At 40.0% G+C, this 18,739-nt stretch overlaps 1 protein-coding gene across 9 annotated transcripts in view; it reads right to left on the bottom strand.

Moving 5' to 3' along the window:
- Positions 1 to 18,739, bottom strand: part of adgrl3.1 (adhesion G protein-coupled receptor L3.1) — a 227,728-nt gene that overhangs the window by 129,531 nt on the left and 79,458 nt on the right. For all 9 annotated transcript variants that reach the window (XM_012851254.3, XM_021309872.2, XM_021309874.2 and 6 more), the window contains exon 4: positions 17,908 to 18,121. In XM_012851254.3, the coding sequence (XP_012706708.2) occupies positions 17,908 to 18,121 (214 nt within the window). The remainder of the gene's footprint in view (positions 1 to 17,907; positions 18,122 to 18,739) is intronic.

Raw genomic sequence — 18,739 nt, 5'->3', positions numbered from 1 at the left:
CTAACAATACCGAGTCCTGTAAAAGCACCCATGCCACTTGATCATTTTCAGATTTTGTTACATTACAAACACAAACCTTACTCTGTCTCCTAAACAACATTTTTTGCAACCATCTTCAGAACTCACCTACTGCCGTTAGAGATTTGTTAGAGAACAATAGTGAACCAGCAGCATCATGAAAACCAAAGGACACAGCAGCAGACAAAGCTGAATGAAAATCTTCTACAAATAAACCTCCCAACTCAGCAACTTTCTTGTACTCCACAATTCTGGACTTTATTTAAAAATTACAAAGAGTCCTGTTTGGAGTTCAAAATCTAACTATTTCCCGTTTATGAAAATCATGTACAATGGAAATTTCACATTTCAAATCCCCCTAAAACACCCCTGAAGCCTGGTATTGGCAGCCTTATGCTGTGGGGATCCTTTTCTTCAGCAGGGGCAGGGAAGCTGGTCAGAGTTTAGGAGAGAACGGATGGAGCCAAAAAGAGCATTGTATTTGCATTCAGCTTCTTTTACTCTGATTTTCTTTAAATAAAATCCACTGCTACCTCGTTTGTCAGAGGTCGACTCATGAGAAAACTGAGTCCACCAGTCGTTTTAAGAAAGCAATCACCCTGAAGCCCTCATCCCTACTGTGAAACATGGTGGTGGCAGCAGCATCATGCTTTTTTCTCAACATGTGCAGAGAAGCTGGCATGAGTCAAGGGGAAGAAATGGAAAACCTGATGGAGCCTGGAAAATAGTTGAGACTGGAGGAGGTTCGCCTTCCCACATGATAATGACACTAAAAATCCAGCCAGCATCCATAAAAAGTAATGGAGCTCAGTTTGGAGTAGTTTAGACCAGTGGTCACCAGGTAGCTCCCAAGGACCATATGTGGTGCCCTCAAGGCTGTTCAAAAAATAACACAACCCTCCAGTGAGCTGCATTTAAAAAGTTGCTTTATTTAGTTGCTCTTCCTTTTTAACATAGATTTAAAATGACAAATGCGTTAAAAACATGTTTATATTTCATAAAGTTAAGGTAACCTTTGGCTCAAAGTCAGTGCAGATAGCCTTTGATATGACACAGTAGCTCTCGGTTTCAAAAAGGTTGGTGACCCCTGGTTTAGACCATAGCCTAGCTATTTCATAGAATGGCTCAGTCAAAGTCCAGTCCCAATTCCAATTGAGAGTCTGTGGCAAAACTTGAAAACAATCATAGATGGTTTCCATCCCATTAGACTGAGCTTGAGCTATTTAAAAAAAGAAGTGAAAAGTAGTTCCATGCCATACTCCCGCCACTTCAGATTCATAGTTTACGCTACACGTAATTGATTGTGGGGCAGAGTCACTGCAAAATAAAAGTCGCTGCACCTTCAGAATGATTTTTTTTGTTAGCATATGTGATTATATATATATATATATATATATATATATATATATATATATATATATATATATATATATATATATATATATATATATATATATATGTATGTATGTACACAGAGAGAGAGAGAGAGAGAGAGAGAGAGAGAGAGAGAGAGAGAGAGAGAGAGAGAGATCCTATATTATGTATAGCCTATATTTGCACACTTATACTAACCATAATAATCAGAGTTTGAAATGAATTTAAATATCATGAATGGATGAAATGTACTTTATTTTGAAAAACCAACACTGCCTTCTGCTTCCTGTCTGCCTGCCTTGCATTGGGCTTCTCTCAGGAGGGAAGGAAAATTAGAGACGACAGTCCAGTGTTGCCCATTTAGTTTGTTGCTTTATTTCGCAACTTTTCAGTCCCTTCTAGCGACTTTCTTTCAAAAAGCGACTAGCAACACGTCTAGTAACTTATTCTGTGTTAATGGCAACTTTACGTGAGAGCATCAATCGTTCTAGACTCACTTGAGGTAGTGAGTTCTGGAGGCACAAGCGAGAGCTTCTGAACTTGTTCTTACTTCCCTCAGCCCTGTCTCACAGGCACACCAGAGCTGCTGCTGCCACCTGAAAGCGCTGCATGCCGTCAGACTAAAGAGAACAGAGAGGAGACCTTTGCACAAATTAATCATGCCTGCACAAAAGTGCTGGTGAGCCCACCCTGGATTACAAAGCGGGAAACAAACATGATGTAAATATTATTTTAAAGTAGTCTTTAATTGTCTCTGAAACTGTTGCACTAAAATAATTATATGAATCTGACTCACACACAACTTCAATCACTTATTCACCTCATTCCCTGTGTGTGCCTCTGATAACTGTCTTTTTTGATTGTTTTATGTAGTGACGATACAGGCAATGTATTCAAATTCATAACTCATTTCATAAAGATTATTTGCAGTTCCAAACACTTTTAATCACCGTTTTTAATAACTTTGTCTTTGAAAAAGCTTCTTATCCCTAAAGCCTGGGTCACAACTGTATGAAAGATATGTAAATTAGATTATGACATCATCTACCGCCCCCCCTCCCAAAAAAAACCAACAACAACAAAAAAAAAAAAAAAACACCACCACAGTTTAAAAAAATCCTAGAGGAAACAATGAGATGTATGCATTACTTTGAGCTGCTCTATCACAATTGGGCACAATGAAATAAATTGAGGTTGGTATGTATGAAATTTAAAAAGTCCATCAAATTAAAACCCAGTGAAATACATCTAGGTTTTAGGTTGTAATGTGACAAAATAGGGGAAAAAAATTGAAAGCGGCATGCATACTTTTACAAGGCACTGTATCTGCGGGGTTATGCAAGAGCATATTTTAGATGGCTCGACATAAGAGGAAATGATCTGAAAAGATCCAAAGAGAGGTTTAAAGGAGACGCTGTCAGTGCATGATGGGGAGGCATATTAATGTGTTTGCCTTGCAACCAAGTGTGCCTTCTCTTTAATTAAGAATGCATTAGAGATGATGCTGACTATGAGCAGCATATATTCCAAATAATTTGTTACATCCAGAATAATGTATTTGGATGCAAATCATTATGAGATAAATTATATATTTAAAAAAAAAAGAAGAACAATTAAATTAAACAGCTAATAAAAACACTATTCTTATGACTATTCTATGTCAAATTGCATTTCTTCAAAACCATTTCTTATTCTGAGAAAAGAACGTAATAGAATCTTTTATGTTGATTCAAATTGATCAAGTAAATGAAACCGACATCTCAAATCCAGGATGGCATAAAATAAAAGGAGAACAAAAGGGAAGAGATGATGTCTCAGGGCTCTTTATGTCCAGCGGGAGCTCAGGAAAGCCATTTGACAGCAGACAGAGTATAGTTACAATATCTTGCTACAGGATAAAAAGCCACTTTCTCCCTCCCTACACACTGCACACATGAGATTCCTCCACTACTGGCCTCATTTCTGCCTTATTGGACCCCTGATGTGGTTATACACACATATTCAGAAGGGCTCTTCGGAGATGGACAATTGAAGTGATGGAAGCGCACCGAGAACAGAGAAAGTGGATGGAGAGGAGGGGTGGTGGTACAGAGATGGAGTAGGAATGTAGTAACTAACTGAAGATTGATGCAGGGGTTCGTGATTGACAGAAGTGAGAGACAAGGAGCAAAACCAAGAGGGTCTGTGTGTTTGTACATGTCTGTGTATATGTCTACCTTGGGGAAAGTATGGAAGCAGACACATCATAGGCGCACCAGAACCACCACACTCTACTGATGAAGAAATGACAGATATGTCTCACTTTTTGTCTTCCTACCCCCACTCTAACACACATACACACACACACACACACACACACACACGGTGGAGCTCCCTGAATGTGTCTCTGTCAGCCTGTCAGACAAGCCACAGGTAAAATAATGTTGTTTTCCCAACTGGGAAAAACTTTGAAATGTGTTACATTATTAATATTTGGCTGGAGGATGCCACCGTCTCACATTTTTCACTTGCTTGTTTTTAAAAAAAAAAAAAAAAAAAAAAAAAAAAAAAAAAAAAAAAAACAAAAAACAAAAAGCTTTTCATGCCCTGCAACCCATGCACACAGTACAGTGAATAATGTCACAAGTACTGCTTGCTGCGTGCCTGGTATGTATGCTCTGTATGTATGCCTCCCTTCCCTGTCAGGCCTCATGCATGACAGGATCCAAAAATGAGCTGCCATTTGGAACATGTCAGCGTTTAAAAAGGCTCCTGGAGAGATGATCAGCGATTACTCAAGTCAAGCGAACAACAATCGCAAGTTAAAGTTCGATTTTTAGCCTAATCCATCAAGCTGCGGTCAGCATAGTGAAGTCAGGCTCATTTCTTTGTACTGAAAAGTAAAAAAAAAAAAAAAAACAACAACAACATCTGGGATAATACACTAATAAAAGCTGAACTAAACCAAAAAGACAAAACAAACAGAAGAATAATTAATTAAACATACATTTTATTTTGACAGATTTTGATAGATGTTTCTGATTAGAAACTATTTAAGTTTAAGCAGTAAAAGACACTTAAAAACACAATAAATATTATAATTGATAAAATGTACTCAAACATCTACACTGGTTAAATCCTAACTAATTACTCTGCTCAACATGTTCGCAAAAAAATAAGAACTGGTTTGTGTTTAAGTCATAAAACATCCTGCAATAGGATAAGAAACGAGCTAGAATACAAAGAGCCAAGAATGGAAGGAAGAACAACAGTTAAACAGAAAGAAATACAGATTATTTTCCATAACCTTAGTTTCTTTCTCCATACTTATAAAGACCTAGAACACACTGAAATTAAATTACAGCAGTCTCCAGGCTCTATTAGACCTGGCAGGAAGCTCTAACCTGGCCAGCCAGATTTTTGTCACACTGGTACGTCCCGCCTTAAACCTCAATACTGCAGCGTGATTGGCCCAAACTGTTTTGGATTTGGACACAAACGGCTGTAGCCGTAGTGGTATAAGACGGATTCTTGTATGTTTGTAATAGCACATATACCGCAAGAATTCATCTTACAGGCAAAGTTAAGGAAGCTCAGTGTGCTCGCAGGTTTGACCTTAGCGTTGTTTAACACACTAATGAAACTTAAATTCTTGCTCCAACACAGTGATCCTCTCAACCTCGAGTCTTAACACAGTCTTTACTTTTTACTAAGGTGTCATAGTATATTCAGTCACAACACACTCCAGATAAACACATCAGCCTCAACGTTCTCTCCTGGAGGCACATTAAAGTCATTCATAATTTATAATGTCGCCAGGTGAAGTAGCTAATGTTCTTACCATTAAACCATTATTCACCTTGTCATTTTGACACACATTTAATGGATTTGATTTTGAACAATTTTAAATCTAAAAAAAAGTACAATTTCAAATTTCAACTCCCTCCAAAACACAGAAATAATAGCGTGCAACTGAACACAAAAGAAACATTTATGTGCACACAGCATGTTTCTGTAGTCTTATATTGTACTAAATTAAATACTATTTGAGTAAATTAAATACTATTTGATTTTAGTATGGATGTTGGAATATATATATATATATATATATATATATATATATATATATATATATATATATATATATCTATTATATATATCTATATCTAGTATATATATATATATATATATATATATATATATATATATATATCAAACAATAAATGCAGTATCCTAACCATAGAAACATCTCACTGATATATCAAAAACTTAATTTGAATAGACATTTTCAGTGTTTGTTGAGAAATACTTGTTTTTTTATATATAATCACTGCTGGCACAGTTAACACGTGCTCCTGCTGTCAGAGGTTTGTATATTCTTAATCTTCTCCCATCATGTTCCACAGGGTCAGGCAACACATGCAGAGGGATCTTTGACCGTTGGTCTTCACGGACTCTCTCTAGATGATCTTACGTACCCTTTTCTTCAGCTCACTCCACATGTTTTCTATTGGATTCAGGTCTGGAGACGGAGAAGGCCAGGGAAGAAGGTTGTGCTTGTGTAGGCTGAATCACTTCTCTGTTGATTTTGTTTTGGGTCATTATTCTGCTATATCCACCGGGTTTTTTTTTTTTTTTTTTTTCAAAGTCCAGATATTTTCACATTTTCATCCATCGTTTCATCCCAGACACAGTGAGAGTGTTGTTTCGGGAAATCTCAATTTTGGTCTCAACTGACCAAGGCCCACAGTTGCAATTAAAGGTCCAGCAGCATTAAGCTAACTCTAGGTTTAGGTTGTGGATGGTAGGACAGAAGCTTTCTACCAGCAGGAGTCCCAAACAACCCTCTAAAAATTATAATGGTTTTTATGGAGAGCAGTAATTTAGGGAACAAACCAGAAAAAAACTTTCGAGGTATTTTTCCCCCCATTGAAGATATGTAGTAAAATTAAAGGTAGTATTTTTCAAAATGAGATGATTCTTCTGCAATAAAAGGTGAGCTAATTTTAATGCCTTCTACACATTTGATAAGCAAAGCGCTGTGTATATCTTTCAGTCGTTACCTCCTGTGGTAATAAATCGACGCTGAACCTCTATTAAAAAGAAAAAAAAAAACCTGCTATGGTACAGTCTATCACACCGACAGGCACCAAACACAAACACAAACACCTCTTCGTTCCATCCTTCTGGTTAGACTGACAGCCAAGTACAGTTTTTTTTTTTTTTTTGAGCTCCGCCATCTCTCCCTTCCTCCCCTCTCTTCTTCCAGTGGTAACCATAGCAACCTCCACGTCGTCCAATTCCAGGACACACTTGGGGAGTCTTCCTCTTTATTCCACCTAGGCACATTCCTTTGCTTTAGTTTTTCTCTCCTTATTCTGTTTGCCTGTGATTTCCCCCCCCCCCTTACTCTGTAAGGTAAACAGATAAATCTAACCACCTGCCGAGAGACTGTAAATCTGTATGTATAAAAAAATAAATAAAGATGCATCGCCTTTTGTGCAGCCAGGTTATCCTCCATCATTGCACATAAGCAGGAAGAGGAGCCTGTAGATTTAAAAGAGACCTGCAGGATTGAGTCCGTCTCACTTCATGAAAGCACAGAGGATTCAGGAGGCAGAATAGCAGTTAGTTAGGTAGGGCAGAGCGGGCGGTATTGCTGCCTCGTGTCCTGGTTTGGATTTGCGCTTCAGTGACGGCGTCAAAGTATCAAGTCAGTCAGGTAGTCAGTCACAGGCGACACACGGGCACCATGCGGGCCACTGATTCGCGCTCGCCGTCTCCGGACGTGTCACACTGTGGGCGCGTTTCCGTTTGAGGGGCCATCGAAAGCGAGCGCTGTCTGTGCCGCTCGTGAGCCTTTCTCAGGCAGCCGTGTAGCTTTGCTGCTCAGCGAAGCACGATAACTAAGGTTAGCAGAGCCGCAGTGACAGAGGAACCGGGGTCAGGCAGCGGAGACTCTGCCATGTGAAAAAAAACAGAGGTTTACGAGAGAGAGAGAAAAAGTCCCCGTTGGAAGGTATATTTGCTAGTGAGTGGAGAAGAATGTGTTTAGGGCACGTATATCTTTGATATAACAACAAAATGATGTGTACATGTAAATTAAGTTTTTTTGCTTATATGTTGTCTTTAAAAACAATTCATTGAGGGTTTTGGTTGTAATTTTACATTCTTGGAAGGTAGTCAACATTTTAGTATGACAGAAACTATGTAAGCCATGACTCTTGGGTGTTTCTGCTGTGTTTGTGTTATCATCTTTTCCCTGTTCTATCGGTCTTGCCATATTTCTCTGTTCATTATCATCTCTAGGTGTCATTTTAGTTCATTCCATTATTTTTAACTCCTTAGTTTATTCCCGTGTTCTGTTCTTTGAAGATTCAGAATGATTTATTTTAGTCAGGTTAGACTTTCCCCCCTTGGTTTGATAGTTTCGTTGTATCTCTGTTTAGCTTCTCTGTGTTAATCAGTCTCCTTTCCTCAGTCTCCCTCCTTGTTTTCTGCCTTAGCTGTTCCTCATCATCTGCGGATGACAGACCGGTCTACAAAGTCTTTTCCCACACTTCGCTCTGGATTTAAGCTCACGGTTTGCCATTGTTCTCGCTTGGATCCTTCTGTTCTTCTGCCAGGCATTCTGTCACGATGTCCGTTGCTTTGTTTCCTTGCCTGTTTCCACCAACACCAGTTCCCTTCATGCCATTCCTGCAAGTTCCTATTGTGTATCATTATTTATACTTCATCTGTCCACCACTGGGTCTGTCTGCCTTTGGTCTGATCACAAACCAAACATCACAGTTTAAGTATATTCTAACTTCTGTGCATCTACATATGTGTGTGTATGTTGAGAGGTGTGTGTGTGTGTGTGTGTGTGTGTGAGCCCTAATTACTGCACCGAGCAAGGGTGACAGTTGGGCCCCCAGGGTGCTGCAAGGCATCTCGTGTAGCCATGGTGACTTTATGAGGGTTCCGCACTTACACATACAACGGCATACACCATTCCACACATACACACACATATTAAGTAGGACTTTTCAAGAGATGACCTCATTCAGGAGCTGGATAGATAGGAGAGCACAGACAGAGGTGGAACGAACAGATCTAAAAAATAAATGTTAAAATATTTTTTTTGTTTCATAACCCTCTGAAGTCGCTTCAATTTTTTGCAAAAACCTGGACACAAGAAATTCACTCAAAGATTGTCATAGAAATATTTTGTCTCAATTCTTTTTTTTTTCTATTTTTTAACCATATTATTAAATTTAGTTCTCAAATCCTATAATGAATATCCATCTTCAATGGGTGTACTTATTAATCTGTAAAATTAAAGTTTTAATGATTAAATTCTATCTATCTATCTATCTATCTATCTATCTATCTATCTATCTATCTATCTATCTATCTATCTATCTATCTATCTATCTATCTATCTATCTATCTATCTATCTATCTATCTCTCCATCTCTGTAATGATTCTGATCAGTCATCAAAAGTAGATCTTTACCACCTTTATATGCAAATTGGTCAATTTACTTTGCATGAAATACAATCCCACAAAAATCGTAAATGCATCTCTACATCAGGAAATAAAAAAAGATTTAGAGATGAACTTGCAAGGGAAGTGTATTCAAAAATTGCATTTTGAATCAAAGTCAATGGCACCAAAAAATGTAGACAGGAAAAATATAGCTGTTATTAGGTTAAAAGCATAGGAAACACTTAAAGGCTAACAAAAATTGTATTCACCCCCCGAAATACACAAACTGGTCAAATATGCATTATTTATGCGGCATGCATCAACAAATGTAAAACTATGCAACAATAAAATGAAAAAACAAAACAAAAAAAACATTAAAATCTTTTGGGCCCGGGGACTTCCTGAGTCTACCTCTGCAAAACAACACCCATTCACACAGCAGTCACAGCCTCAGTGTAAAACATCAATTTAGTCGACAATATTGGTCTGAGTCACCGGGGTGGAATAATGATCAAAAGTTTAAGATTTATGTCGGGTTTGGTAACATTTATTTATGCATCATTATCTGCTCGCCGTCTCTCGCCTCCTCCTCCTTCTTCCTCCGCTGACTTTACAGGAGATGGATTAGACGAAAATGGGAAGGACAGATGAAGTGCAGGTAAGGAAAACAAACCAAAAAGAAGCAGCGAACCTTATGGTAGCAGTCTTAGACTGCAGCGCACGGCCAACACTAGATTGCAGTCAGCGATTCAAGTGGTTTTCTATAATTCAGAGAGTCAGAGGGAGAGAACTTCAGAGGGTTCTTTACTGGATCCTGCGTGAATGCTTCAAACGCTGCTGCTGCTGCTGCAAACTTACTAACCTATATGCGCTCAAAAAGGACACGACTGTAGATGGGAACCTTCGAAATATGGGGCCTGAGTATGTATGTTCTCCATATATATGGTCAGAGTACTTTTTTCGTACGAGCACAATCAACCCGAAGCTTCAAAACTGCAGGCCCAGTTCTTCAAGGCCGTAAGAGATGAAAAACTATTTTGGTTTCTTTTAAAATGTACGTTTTCTGGGCAACATACATGTGTGGGCTCACAGGGTGGCGTATATGTATTTTCCTTAAAGCCACTCAGGCTTTCATCTAGAGACCTTTAACGTCTCTCGTGGCGACGGCCAAGGGCGGCTTTGGTTGATATGAGCCCAAAGCCATAGAAACGGCATATAAAATCCAGGAAACATGCTGCAACCTTTAGGCCCCCAGTCTGTAGCCCACCTTTGCTCGTTGCCTGTGAAGGAAAAAAAAAAAAAAAAAAGTGAATGTAAAAACAGAAATGGAAGTGAAAGCTAAAACAGATGGTGATGGAGGAAGGGAAAGTGACAGTAAGGGTGAGAAATGGGGGAGTGTAAACCGATTTGAGGAATGAGGAGTGGGAAGGAAGGAAAGAAAAGGGAAGAAAGAAAGAAAAAAAGCTGGAAATGGAGTGACAAAAAAATTGAAATATCGAGAGGGTGACAGAAAGGAGAATATTAAATGAAGCATGTTGCTATTTAACACTTCCGCAGGCGAGGAACAGGGCCAGAGGAGCGCGGAGTACAAGTCCCCACCCATGTTTTTCCCATCGGGGTTGTTTCTCTTTGTGCTGAGGGACTTCTTTAGAAGGGATGGAGGAAGCTGGAGGAGGACGGGGAAGAGGGAGGAGGAGGAGGGCAAACAAGGTGATGAGGAGGTATAGCGAGAGGGGGTGAGGAGGAGGGGGGGGTGGGTGTCTGTTTGAAGTCTAAAAGTAATTTTCTAACACGATAGCTCTGACAGAGGTAGCAGAGCAGAGTTTGCACGCCTGTGTGCACAGTCTACATGTCCTTCAGGCTGTCCACACTTTCTCGGCTTCTAGTGTGCGTGTTCGTGGAATTAAGAAGAAGAGCGTCAACGAGGGGAGAGCCAACTAAAAGGTGCTCGGTTCATGAAGCGCTTAAGTATCAGTGAGGGGCAGGGAGTGCGTCGTAAAGCACCTCTGAAGATGCCTTACAGTCATTTTTATCTGAATAGATCACCGTAACTTGGAGGGTTTTCAACATTTCGCCTTGCAGCACTCCTACATATGAAATATTGCTCTAATACATGGTCAGGCTAACCACACCCTGACGGTATCACACTGTGACAGCTTTAAAACATTTTGTGAAACAGGGAACGTTTATTTTTCTTGGAAAACACACATGGAGCTCAATGGGGGAGTCTCGCAGAATTAGGGCAAGTCTACAGAACACTCCAAAGTGGAATCACATGTTCTTAATAGAGATGTGCCAAAAAAAATCAGCTGAGGTCAGGATGATATATCAGTATATGTGTCAACAAAACAAATGTGAGGCATAAATCTAAGCCAGAATACCACAGTATGTTACTCAAAACCATCAACAACCAATAAGACCATATTAGTCACATTGATATCTAAGTTATATGAGATACTCACAAAACAAACCTACGCTAGTAGGTTATCTAAAGTATAGGGTCCTCCCTCCAAATTAGAAATTGACAGAGGTTTTTAAGGCCAATGCCGATACCAATGATTTTGACATCAAGCTAACAGACACCCGATGTGATCTGCGGATATTTTTGGGGCAGATTCTTGAAGCCGATATTGCTTTTTCTTCCTTCCTACAGACCTCCAGAATTCAGATGGCCTTTAGATCAGTTCTAGATCAGTGAGCAGAGAGCCACATGGTATGGGTTTCCATGGCAGAGCAACTGCATTCAAACCTTAATACAATGCTAACCGTCAGGTCCAGTGGCATGAAGCCTATCATCACTACCCTCTAGAGTAGGATGATCAGAAGTCGCCAATTTTCAGGGTCAGTCCTCATTTCGGATGACTTGCCTCTGGTAAATAAGCTGTCCCTGGAAATGACAGCGTTTTTTTCAGCGTTTTATGAGATAAAAAAAAGTTGTGGTCAACAAGAACTATTACGTGACCAGGTTGTGCTGCGGTTAGCGTTGCATACATAAAGTGGTGCAATACAAACCATGAGAGTAGAGAGAGACAGGATTTTCTTGAAGGTGATTATAAAAAAAGTTTGTAATTACTTCCATTAATAGTTTAATACCTGTGTAGGACTAAGCATTCAGACTTGAGAAAGGAGGTACTGACCTACATGATCCAAAGGACATTTTGTGGCTGTTTTAGGGTTGTGTTATTCTTAATTTTCAAGTAAAAAAGTTAATGAATAATCTGATATGAAAATGTGAAAAACTGTTTAGGTTTATGTCATAAGGCATCTGAATCATTAAAACTGTGTGTTGACACTTTATTGTGTGGCGGTCTGCAGCGCTGCTGGATTGTATCCCTGCTCTTGATGCGGGATCGGTTGGCCATCTCTGGAATACAACAATGTCATGTGTAGAAATGACTTTGGCCCCACAGTTACAGTGAAACAATGTTTTAATGCCTCACCATGCCGAGACATTTTAGACATTTGTATGTCTCTAATATTGTGGGAACAGGTAGGCGGTGGCCTGTTCAGTTCTAACATTATCGTGCATCAGTGCTCAAAGTAAGGTCCGTAAAGACAAGAGTTTAGCGTGGTAGGACTTGATTGGCCTGTAGAGTCCTGACCTCAATCTAATAGAATACCTCTGGGATGAATTGGTGTGGAGACTGAGCTACAGGCCTTCCCATTCAACCTCAGTGTCTGACCTCACAAATGCATTTCTTGAAGAGGGGTTTAAAATGTCCTTTAAAACCTTTTGGAAGGGCTTCACAGAAGAGCTGAAGCTGTTGTAGTTGCAAAACGTGGGCCGACATCATAAGGCCTTTCTATTAAGGATGGGGTGTCATTAACGTTCGTGTGTGTAAAGGCAAGTGGCAAAGCATTTTTGGAAATATAGTATGTGCTTGTGAAATGGCAACCATTTTATGATGAGGGACTAAAGTTTTTTTTTTCATTTCGTTTTTCATATATCACCATGCAGCTGTTGTTTTCTGGAATATGCAATATCTGTAATAAGAAAACTCTGGTCTGTTTTGTTATGATTATATGTTTTTTGGCATTGTATGAGGAGTTAATAACTCTGTTACTGTTTTAGATCACTTGCATTTAATTACTATAATGATATTGTTCAAACATAAAGTAAATATGTGTGTCCCTAAAAATGAGAAACAAACACCATCAACAAGTGTGTATAAAAATGTACCGATGTGGGAGCTGCTCGGAAAATGTTTTTAGCTCTTAGTTTAAATAAATAAATGATAAATGACTCCCTGTTTGATGTCCAAACCCTGAAGAATAATTGTGGTCCTTAAGGGGTTTGTTGGCTCTAATAATTGGAATGTATTGCTCTAATCAATCAAAAACAAGTGGCATCACATACAAGTGGTTGCTTAATCTTAGATGTTTGCAGAAGCAAATCTCGTATAAAAAATGGTCAACTCCTGTGTATCTAAAAATGGAAGAAATGACCAGAGTGTTTAGAATAACCAGCTACAATGGCAGTGTGGAAAATTGAGTTTTGATATGACAGCAGGCACTTTCCTCGATAGGTGGCCAAAGTAGGTCATGTCGACGCTTTGCAAAATCCCAAGATCAGACATCGGCCACAAATCTCTGACTGGTACGTATCTATTTCTTAATATTGAAGCTTATAAGTTAAAGGGAAATTCAAGCAAGCTACTTACAAAACAAATTGTCAGCAGCCATTTCTTTAAAACATTCGGAGTCAGTTCAAAAGCAGAGAAAACAGAGGGAGTCACTGAACTGAGGCAGTGTACCAGTAAAACAGATTAAGCATAACTTTCATGGCCGAGCCTTCATTTCCCCTTCAACCCAGTTTGTCCCGATGGGGAGATAATCTGGTAAATGCAGCAGTATCAGGTCCTTTCTAAGTTGCCTGAGAAGTCTTGTGAGACTCTCCAGAGATATGAGGCTTTGATATCAGGACCAATTACGCGGTGCAGGCACACACACACACACACACACACACACACACACATATGCACACACGTGTGCACATATGCACACATTCATCGTCACACGGCGTTCGCGTGCTCGCTTCTCCCTGGCCTTGGAGTGTGGTAGAGGAGAAAACAAAGAGGGAATATGATACTTAGGAAACACTGGGCAGGCGGAACATGCTCTGATTTTATCAGCCGATTGAGCTGAGCTTGAAAGCCAGAGATGATACAGACACAGAGGGAATGATAGAGTGGGAAGCAGACAGGCTGAAACAGACTGGGTAAGGAGGAATGTGAGAGTGGTGCAAGGCTGGAATTCGCAGAAGAAAAAAAAAAAAATCTCCACTGCAATGTGTGCCAAAGCCGCAATAAAGCCTTTAATGCACATTAACAAGTTTGCAAACACATACATTGGACATGTGCGTGTGCATACACTGGCTGTGACTCACCGTGCGCATTTCCTCAGAACACAGCTCAGTTTATTGCTGTGCACATACAGCGCTGTGTGGATGAAATTTAAAAAAAAAAAGTTGCCAACAGCGACACACACTCACACATTCTCACCTCAAAAATAGGCGATAAACAGTTGTTTCCGGTCTAAGTCACCTCCGCAGAGGATCCCTCAAGATTAAGTTTGGCCTCTGGCTCTGCTAATTGGAGCTTAAAGTCTGGTGTAGCCCCTGGGCAGCGTATGCTATGTGTGGAACAGGGTGTGTGCGTGTGTGTGTGTGTGTGTGTGTCCGCATATAAATTATAGATGGAAAGGGGGTTGGCTGCAGGAAAGTGGCCACACAGGCCGCTGCAGCCAGAGTGTTTAGAGAGACCATGCAAGGCCAAGGTAATGGCCATCATAGCACCAGCACATGTCAGAGACAGGTGGTTGGACAGAGACACAGATGAAGGAGGAGACGGCACAACAACGACAGCAGTGCCATGGCAGAAGAAAGACGAGGGGAGGAAATAATGGGACAGTGGGAGGGGGGTACTCAAAGTCAGAGTAACACATGATCTGAAAAATCCAGATACTAATGGCGACATAATTGAATTATTTATATCCAGACATTCTCATTACAGAGAGCCCTGGTTCATCATTGCTATCTTTGGCCTGGTAGTATGTTCCATTTAGTCCAGACCAACATACCTGCTTATAATAGAAGAAGTTGGTAGTTGATACACTAGAGACCAGAGGGGTTTAAATGACAGCCAACTAACCAAACGCTCATTCTGAACACTTAAAGCTACTACCGGTAGTTTGAGGAACGTTTACAGAGCACTCACCCATCTTAACACAAGTAAAACTTAAAGTACTGAAAGAAGAATTTAAGTAATGGCAGAATCAGACTAGATTTTGAAATGTTATGTCTTAAAAAACAAAATTTTCTCTAACGTGAACAAAGGCTCTTACAACACTTGAATGCTGGTTATTTTGGTTGTCTAATATGTCTTCTTGAAGACTTAGACCACCTTCCATAATTAGTGTATGATAAAACTTAGAATCAATGCATATTTTTGCACAATGTCTGAATTTTTATCTTGAAATCCAACCATATATTTAGGGACATTTATTCAATATGAAATAAATGTCCATGTTAAAATTTTAAACCGAAATCCACAATGGTCCCGTCTCAGTGGGGAACACAAGAGATCATGAGTAACCATTATGTTCTCTTTTTTTTCTATCAGTTTATTCTAAGGCTTTGATATGCATTTTAACAAGGGTGCCAATTATTTTGCATAGTTCATGTGATACTAAACCTTTATTCAGGAAGGTTAGATAGTCATGCTAACTTATTTAGCTGTGCAAAAAGTCAATATGGTTCAATAGTAGGGATGGGTACCTTTCACATTTTAACCAATACCTGGTACCTGGGAATTGGTATCGGTACTCAACGACACCTATTTTCGGTGCTTTTGTGTGTTTATGTGGTAATAAATGTTAGTGTAATAATAATATCTCACAATGTTTGAATTTAACATATTTATTTCTCAATATATAAACTTGTTTGGATCTACAAATGAACCTTATAAAATAGCTAATGAATTTTAAAACGCTGCCTGAATCCACACCACATAAAACAAATTTTTACCAAAACAACAGTTGTCACAGAGTGAACAAAGTGTATAAGGGATTGGAGCTGTGTGTGAATAGATTTCAGGGAATTATTTTAGTGCAACAGTTTCAGAGGAAAAAAAAAGACTATATTAAAAACATTACATTTTATCCCACTTGGTAATCCAGGGCCCGATTCATTTACAATGTGGAAACAGAGTGGATCTCCTTTCTGCTCTCTGCAGGCAGGTTTCAGGACGACGCGGCAGCAGCTGCCTGTAAGACCTGCTTGGAGAAGTGGGAAGGGGCTCACAGCAGCACTAGCTGCCTAAGGCATCGGTGCTTTTACGGTAAGTCACCAATACAACAGAAGAAAGTCTCAAGATTTTTCGCTAGTCGCTTCTTTGAAAATAGATCACTGGATGGTCTGAAAAGTATAGAGAGAAATTTTGAAAGCTGGCATCAGTGACCCGATGCATCTTCAGATTAGAAGTATTTCCACTACTGGCCTTGCACTTCACATCACAAATATTGTAGCCAGCGTAATAAAATCTGCATCATATTTTTGAAAATTAATACATGCTTTCAAGTGCTCTCTATCAGCGATGTTTGCTTCGTTGACTGGACCAGAGTGATATGAATGAAATACAACGATCGACTGGACCAGCGGCTACTGAAGTCATCACGCTCTTGGGCGTGCAATGTTGCCTTCATGGAAAATCGTACACTTTCCATGGCTTCAGTGTCACAATAATGGTACATGGTACTTTTGGATTTTACGTGAATCCGTACTCGCTAGTACCGATGGGTTTCGTCGGTACCTATAAAAGTACCAAATTCGGTACCCATCCCTAATTCATAGGACTATTTCTTTTGTTAATTAGTTAAAACAAATAAGTCATCGCCAATCATAAATAAAATTGTTTACTTTATAAGTATGTGTCCATCTATCACACAACGCTGCATGCACTTAGTCATACCTAGGGGGAGATTTAAAGAGATCCCGCTTTCCTGACATGCCTGTTTTGGGACTGTGGAAGGAAACCAGAGTGTATTGTAAAAACCCACACAGCACATGCAAACTCCATGCAGAAAAAAAGCTTGGCTGGGATTTGAACCCAGGCACTTCCTGCTCAAAGGGACTTCCTCACCCTTTATGGGAATTTAACTTATTAATTCAAAGAATTAAGCCACACACATACTTACATTCATGTTTTAATAGTACCAAACATCTGTCTTATGGTAAACCGACAATGTGTAAAAGCTAAAAATATAACCTATGCTTTCTTTAGACGTTTGACACTTGTTTTTAGGAGGGGGTGTGCTGATGCTCTCTAGAGATGCTCTCCCAGATTCTCCAAACTGAAATCCCTCTGGCTGATGTCTACAGCAGGTGAGATCCTGACTACTCAGAACCATTCAAAAAAAAAAACTCTCCCTTTAACTGGCTGTCAAAGCCATTGTGAAGCGATAAAAACAGAGCATTTGCTCAATCATAAACTGATAATAATCTGCAAAGCACTCTATGACCTTCAATCATTGTGCTGCCCAACAACCCAGTCGGTAGAGGAAGTATGCCTGCCGACGAAGTGAGTGGGGGGAGGGGGGGAGCTGACACACTTCCATCCTGCGTCTTTATGGCATTGTGCTGCAATGCATTGCCGGGAACAGCTATTAGCAGATCTGCAAGACGCAGAGCTCATGAGTTACAATGATTTAAGTGTATTTTCCTTCACCTTTTGCCTTTCCTCTCCACTACTTTCGGCGGTGGTTGTTTCTCAGCTGTTGTTTTCTGTGATCTTCTTGAAAGCAGATTACCATGTGGGTAGAGCTTGACTTATAAACTAAGAGAGTTGACAGCACACACATACTGTTGCTCTGATCTCTTTGCCTCATACAAAGCAGCTGACATTAATGCCGCTCCGCTCTATCCCAGTGGCACAACTCGAGATCGCACACTGCACCCGAGCATGCCGTACAACACTTGCGATTAACAAAGCAACACATAATAAATTACACCTACGGTTTTCTAGCTCCGCTCCAGCGAGCAGGGAGCTCCACATCCCATAAATACTGACCTGAGCGACATGATCTTGTATGCATCGGGAAGGTAGCACCGGGTGTTCTCCATTTGGGCCGGGTCCGAATCGCAAATCTTGTCGTCGGTGCGGCCGTAGTTGGCGCTTTCGATCATGATGACGTCGGTGCCGGGGCAGCGCAGCTCGATAGGGTACGACTCACAAGACAGCTCCCTGCGCACCACCGCCATGGGGATGGGGGCGCGGCCATACACTGGACACAAACACACAGACAACGGTGGAAAGATGTTATTTGGCTTTCTGGATATCTTTTCGTTGTCGACGCCCGAGAACCACTGAACAGAGCTTGACGCGTACAGAGTTGAACTTTGTTCAGCTTGAAATGTATTATTTGTTTCCCTGTCAAATCGCCTTGATTGCAAACATGAAGAAAAAAAACTGAGAATCACTGAATATTTCTCTCACAGTACATGAAATGTATTGGCTGGCTGGATATTTGCAGTTAGCCGTTTCAGACCACATTTCAGAAATTCCCTGGCAACAGTTTCCTGCTGTTAGACAAAAAAAAAAAACAAATATGGTTAGTGACAAAACTTTAAAATTATCCTTAAATACGAATATCGATAAGACTGTCAATATTGAAACCACACACTTTAGTGCTTTTATTAGAATATCCCAGGCCTGTTTGGGTCATAGTCTGCTGGAAGGTGAGCCTCTGTACTGGTTTCAAGTCTTTCTCCGCTTCTAACGTTTTTTTTTTCTCGCAGGATTACCCCGTATTTAGCATTGCACATCTTCCCATAACTTCTAACCAGCTTCTCTTCTCTTCTGTCTCTGTTGAAATGCAAGGCATGCATCCCATCCTGAAGCC

The sequence above is a fragment of the Fundulus heteroclitus genome, chromosome 5 (genome assembly GCF_011125445.2).
Source record: "Fundulus heteroclitus isolate FHET01 chromosome 5, MU-UCD_Fhet_4.1, whole genome shotgun sequence".
In the NCBI taxonomy this organism is placed as follows: Eukaryota; Metazoa; Chordata; class Actinopteri; order Cyprinodontiformes; family Fundulidae; genus Fundulus; species Fundulus heteroclitus.
Note: the sequence above shows the minus strand (reverse complement) of the source record. Positions and strands in the feature narration are given on the sequence as shown.